General features: G+C 49.3%; 1 protein-coding gene across 1 annotated transcript; it reads right to left on the bottom strand.

Moving 5' to 3' along the window:
• Positions 1-452: 452 nt before the first annotated feature.
• HOXB1 (homeobox B1) lies at positions 453-6,175 on the bottom strand. The gene is made up of 2 exons (XM_086920511.1): positions 5,488-6,175; positions 453-781 (listed from the first exon to the last, which is right to left on the bottom strand). Exons 1-2 carry the CDS (start codon positions 6,077-6,079, stop codon positions 453-455), a joined length of 921 nt encoding a protein of 306 aa, XP_086776637.1. The 5' UTR covers positions 6,080-6,175.
• Between the last annotated feature and the right edge of the window lie 347 nt (positions 6,176-6,522).

Genomic DNA, 6,522 nt, shown 5'->3' with positions numbered 1-6,522 from the left:
TTTTCTTTACAATTTACGATATATTTACAAACTCGCTCTCTTTCTGGGTTTAATATTAAATAGATTTGCATGAAAGCAGCGTTGTGATCCAGGGTGCTGTTCGACATATGTTAAAGTCTCGGAGTCAAACGCGGCCCATGGGAAGGCATTAGCCAAAGTAAGAGCGAACAAATATCCCCCAAGCCTTCCTTATTCTTCCGCGACATGATTGGTGGAGACAAAGAAGCTCCTTGCTACTCCTCGTGGGGCGAGCACACACAGAATCCAAAACGCTCGAAGTTTATCTAAAACCGTGTCTGGTCATCCCACGACTGTGTAATTTTAAATCAAAACGAAGGGGGATATCTAGAATAAAATATACGCCCTTCTATTGCTGCTGAGGAGTAAACAACTGCTTCAGTTTTGGGTGCGAAGGAGAGGCATTGTTGGAATAAGAGGTCCCTGCCGCTCCATCAAGATGAAAAGGAGTCTGGAGAGGTGTCTGAAGAAGGGGAGCTGGACTGGTCCGAGGTCTCGCTGCATTCGCGGGCGCAGCTCCGGGGCCCTGCTAGGGGAGCCAGGCACTCCTTCTCGCGCTTCTTCTGCTTCATCCGCCGGTTCTGAAACCAGATCTTCACCTGGGTTTCGTTGAGCTCCAGGGTGGCGGCGATCTCCACCCGCCGGGCCCGTGTCAGGTACTTGTTGAAGTGGAACTCCTTCTCCAGCTCCGTCAGCTGCTTGGTGGTGAAGTTGGTGCGGATGAGGTTCTGCGCGCTGCCCAGGCCGTACTCGGAGGGTTTCACTGTCAGGGAAAAGAAGAGACACGAGAGTGAGACGGAGTGGGCAGACGGCGGCAAGGAGCAAGCCTTTCAAACTCCTGAACACACATATACATAAACAAGATACACAGTACCGGGAAATCGATAACATTGAAACACTGGAGCATTGCCGGAACAGCAACAGGGCTGCTAATATAATTGTCAGTAATAAAAGTAAACGACTGCTTAGACAAAAACTCAGATGCAAAAGTAACCAGAAATGGCAGCCGGGCGCCAGCGTTTATATGCCACTCTTTATTTTGTGTCCCTTCTATGGTGCATGCCTTTTCGATAGCCGCGCACCGCTGTTATATGCAGGCTGGGGTCACTGCTGACTATCATCTTGCACAGCAGCCCCTTATTCTGCCAGTCCTATGAAATCCGCCCCACCCAGCATCCCTCACTCACGGCTTTTCACATCTCTACTCCACAGTTCTGGGGAGTCCCCGGGGGAAATAATGTGGCATAACAACGACCTATCCCAAATGGGACAGTCGGATAACATCGCCGCCGCATCCCCTCCCCCAGCAATAAACAAACGGCCTCGTAGCAGGGCCTGCTTCAAGGAGCATTGCTACGATTCGGGCTTCGTGCTGTGAGGCGCCTCTCGGTAAGTCGGGTACAGCGCTCCATAAAACTTCTTATAATCATGGCATCGTTGTCACACTAGAATCGTCGGCCTCCCTAGCCTCTCACCCCTGCTGGCCCAACACGGTCTTTTGCTTATACTGCTGCATACAAGCAAGCGTGTTATGGAATATATATCGGGCGTTTCTGGTCAGATTCGGGCGTGGCTCTGCTGTCCCCTGCTGTGTTAATTTATTGTACAGACAAGTCCCTCACCTCCAAAGGTGGTAGATCACCAAGTCTTGAATTGAAGAGGTACCCAATCCGGCAGTTTTAAATAAGCTCTCTGATACATAGCAGTGATTTCATTGTCAGACGCACCCCTCTGCTGCATACTATATATATTTGAACACACGGCATACATCACACAGGCCCCAAGCTCCTGCAAGTGAGATCTATGTGATCAGTCAGCTCATGCATAGATCTTTGTGATCACAGCTATAGCCATCAGCTTCTGCAAGTGAGATCGTTGTTGAGTACACTTTACCCATCAACTTCTTACACGTGACATTTTGCTAGTACTAAGTACAGATCACACATACCCCAAGAGCCTGCACTGTGACCTCTGTAAGACGGGGCACAGATCAAACGTGCTTCAATGAATGCACAGACAAGAGAGGCCACCTTGGCTCGTGCAGATACAAATGTGAGGAGTTCACTTTACAGACCACTTTGACCTCAAGCTCAGGCACCTGAAATCTAATCGAGTATGGAACTCAGCCTTGAGGATGCCTATGTATTCACAAAGGTGGCATGTGCAGGAGATGGAGGCCTGTGTGATTTATAAACTGCATTCACCGTGCCCAAGAATTGCTTTATGATCTCCATGTTCTCAACTCGTGCAAGCAAAATCTTTTATGAGTCTGTACAGGCCTCAATACCCTTCACTTTTAGAAGCCCACATCACACAACCCACATACTCCTGTGCATGATGTTTTTGCGAGGACAGTGTACAAATGACAGAAGCCTCAATTCCTTTCATGTGTTTGTCACTAAATTTACAGTTCAAGTAGTCCTCTTTACATTTAGCACACAAAAACGTTGTGAGTATGTCATAAGGATCACATAGGTCTCAATCGGCTACAGAACAGATCTTCATAAATTCATTGTACAGATCACACAGACCTCTCCAGGTCCTGAACACGAGATCTTTGTGCATGCACTCTACCAATTACACAGGCCACTGCACCTACCGAACATGAGATATTTGTAGTTGCACTTTACAAATTGCCCATGCCATCATCAACTTCTGAAGATGAGATCTGTGTGAGACACAGCACGAATAACACAAGCCTCTCCAGCTCCTGAACATGAAATCTTTGTAAATACACCTTCCATATCACACAGACACCACCAACCCCTGAATATGAGATCTGTGGGAGTCTGCTGCACGAGTCACACAGGCCTCTCCAGCCCCTGAACATGAGATCTTTGCAAATACACCTTACATATCACTCAGGTATCACCAACTTCTGAACATGAGATTTGTGGGAGTCCGCTGCACGGAACACAGAGGCCTCTCCAGACTTTGAACATGAGATCTTTGTAAATACACCTTCCATATCACAAAGGCATCACCAACTCCTGAACATGAGAATTGTGTGAGTCCACTGCACATATCACAAAGGCCTCTCCAGCTCTATAACATGAGATCTTTGTAAACACACCTTACATATCACACAGGCATCACCAACTCCTGAACATCAGATATGTGTGAGTCCACTGCCTAGATCTCACAGGCCTCTCCGGCCTCTGAACTTGAGATCTTTGTAAATACCCCTTACATATCACACAGGCATCATCAACTCCTGAATATGAGATATATGTGAGTCCACTGCCTAGATCTCACAAGCCTCTCCGGCCTCTGAACATGAGATCTTTGTAAATTCACCTTACATATCACACAGGTATCACCAACTCCTGAACATGAGATCTGTGGGAGTCCGCTGCACGGAACACAGAGGCCTCTCCAGACCCCGAACATGAGATCTGTGGGAGTCTGCTGCACCGATAACACTGGCCTCTCCGGCCCCTAACATGAGATCTTTGTAAATACACCTAACATATCACACAGGCATCACCAATTCCTGAACATGAGATATGTGTGAGTCCACTGACTAGATCTCACAGGCCTCTACGGCCTCTGAACATGGGACCTTTGTAAATACCCCTTACATATCACACAGGCATCTCCAGCCCCTGAACATGAGATCTTTGCAAATACACCTTACATATCACCCAGGTATCACCAACCTCTGAACATGAGATTTGTGGCAGTCCGCTGCACGGAACACAGAGGCCTCTCCAGACCTTGAACATGAGATCTTTGTAAATACACCTTCCATATCACAAAGGCATCACCAACTCCTGAACATTAGAATTGTGTGAGTCCACTGCACATATCACACAGGCCTCTTCAACCCTATAACATGAGATCTTTGTAAATACACCTTACATATCATACAGGCATCACCAACTCCTGAACATGAGAATTGTGTGAGGCCACTGCCTAGATCTCACAAGCCTCTCCGGCATCTGAACATGAGCTCTTTGTAAATTCACCGTACATATCACACAGGTATCACCAACTCCTGAACATGAGATCTGTGGGAGTCCGCTGCACGGAACACAGAGGCCTCTCCAGACCCTGAACATGAGATCTGTGGGAGTCTGCTGCACCGATAACACAGGCCTCTCCGGCCCCTGAACATGAGATCTTTGTAAATACACCTAACATATCACACAGGCATCACCAACTCCTGAACATGAGATCTGTGGGAGTCTGCTGCACCGATAACACAGGCCTCTCCGGCCCCTGAACATGAGATCTTTGTAAATACACCTAACATATCACACAGGCATCACCAACTCCTGAACATGAGATATGTGTGAGTCCACTGCTTAGATCTCACAGGCCTCTCCGGCCTCTGAACATGGGACCTTTGTAAATACCCCTTACATATCACACAGGCATCACCGACTCCTGAACATGAGATCTTTGTAAATACGCCTTTCATATCACACAGGCATCACCAACTCCTGAACATGAGATCTTTTTAAGTACTCCTTACATATCACACAGGCATCACCGACTCCTGAACATGTGATATGTGTGAGTCCGCTGCATGGATCACACAGGTCTCTCCGGCCCCTGAACATGAATTGTTTGTAAATACACCTTACATATCACACAGGCATGACCAACTCCAGAACATGTGATCTGTATAAATACACACTACTTATCACACAGGCATCACTGACTCTTGAACATGTGATATGTGTGAGTCCGCTGCACGAGTCACACAGGCCTCTCCGGCCCCTGAACATGAAATCTTTCTAAATATACCTTTCATATCACACAGGCATCACCAACTCCTGAACATTGAGGTATGTGTAAGTCCCCTGCACGGATCACACTGGCCTCTCCAGCCCCTGAACATGAGATCTTGGTAAATACACCTCACATATCACACAGACACCACCTCCCCTGAACATGAGATCTGTGGGAGTCCGCTGCTCGAGTCACACAGGCCTCTCCAGCCCCTGAACATGAGATCTTTCTAACTACACCTTACATATCACACAGACACCACCTCCCCTGAACATGAGATCTGTGGGAGTCCGCTGCTCGAGTCACACAGGCCTCTCCAGCCCCTGAACATGAGATCTTTCTAACTACACCTTACATATCACACAGACACCACCTCCCCTGAACATGAGATCTGTGGGAGTCCGCTGCTCGAGTCACACAGGCCTCTCCAGCCCCTGAACATGAGATCTTTCTAACTACACCTTACATATCACAGACACCACCTCCCCTGCACATGAGATCTGTGAGACTACACAGATCACACAGGCCTCTCCAGCCCCTGAACATGAACACTGTGTGAGTCCACTGCACGGATCACACAGGCCTCTCCGGCCCCTCGACGTGAGATCTGTGGGACTGCACTGGTCCGATCGTGAGATCACTGTGAGTGCACTGTATAGACGACACCTCTTCTGAGTAAGCATTGCTGCTCACTAAAGAGCTCTATGAACTATAGTGAACAAAGCCACTTACCGGTTTTGGGGGGATTTCTCTTAACTTTCATCCAGTCGAAGGTGTGCGAGGTGGAGGCCTGGTCGGGGTGGCAGGCGGACTCTCTCTCCTCTCCGAGAGGCGAGGTGGGCATGTGAGTGTAGGTGCCATGCAGGAAACCCTGCTGCTCCTGCAGAAAGGGGTGCTGCTGCTGGTAGAGGCCGGGCCCGGGTGAGGGGCAGTAGGTGTCCGTCAGGCCGCCGAGGCTGGATCCAGTGCTGGCGGGGTATACAGAGGGCTGGAAGTACATCCCCTCGCCCTCCTGGCTCAGGTAAAACTGGTGCCCGTAACCCGTGCCGCAGCTTTGTGAAGGGTACACGGGCGCCTGGCCAGGGTATGCCAGGCCAGCCCCCGATGGGTAGGCTGAGCCCTGTTGATGGAGCTGGCTGGACACAGCTGCGCTGCCCCCCACCATGAAGCGCCCATCTCCATTGTAAGTGTCAGCACCTGAGCAGGCCGGGAAGGCTGGGGCTCCCTGGTCCAGGGGGTGGTGGTAGCCCTTGGGCGAGTAGGCGCTCGTCCCGCGGCTACAAATTGCATACTCTAAAAAGGAGTTCATCCTGGGATTGTCCATCTGCCACTAACCGCGGAGTGACAACCTGTGTGAGAAGACTCCTCCTGCCCCGAGACCTTTGGATAGACTGTCAGAGCTGTGAAAGTTTCCTTCCATGGACGGCGAGCCTTCAATCCTCGTCTCCTGCACCCAGGACATGTGTCTCTGGCGGGGAGCCAATGGCGGAGGACCTCCTGAAGCCTGTCACATATCTGAGCCCATCCATCACCCCTCTGACATTTGCATGACAAAGAAACTTCAATCAAACCCAGCCCATCAATCTGATAACAACACATATGCGTCAAAATCTGCCTTCAAAGACTTTAAAAGGGAGAAAAAGTTCAAATTATGCACGACTTGTTTTAAAGTGTTAAAATGCCCCAAGTTATAACATCTCCCCAAAAGCATCCAAGCCTGTATTTATGCAAAAAAGACCCCTACCCTGAAGCTCTGGCCTGCAGAGA

This window comes from Lissotriton vulgaris, chromosome 5 (genome assembly GCF_964263255.1).
Source record: "Lissotriton vulgaris chromosome 5, aLisVul1.2, whole genome shotgun sequence".
Lineage (NCBI taxonomy): Eukaryota > Metazoa > Chordata > Amphibia > Caudata > Salamandridae > Lissotriton > Lissotriton vulgaris.
This window is presented reverse-complemented; position numbering and strand designations above follow the sequence as displayed.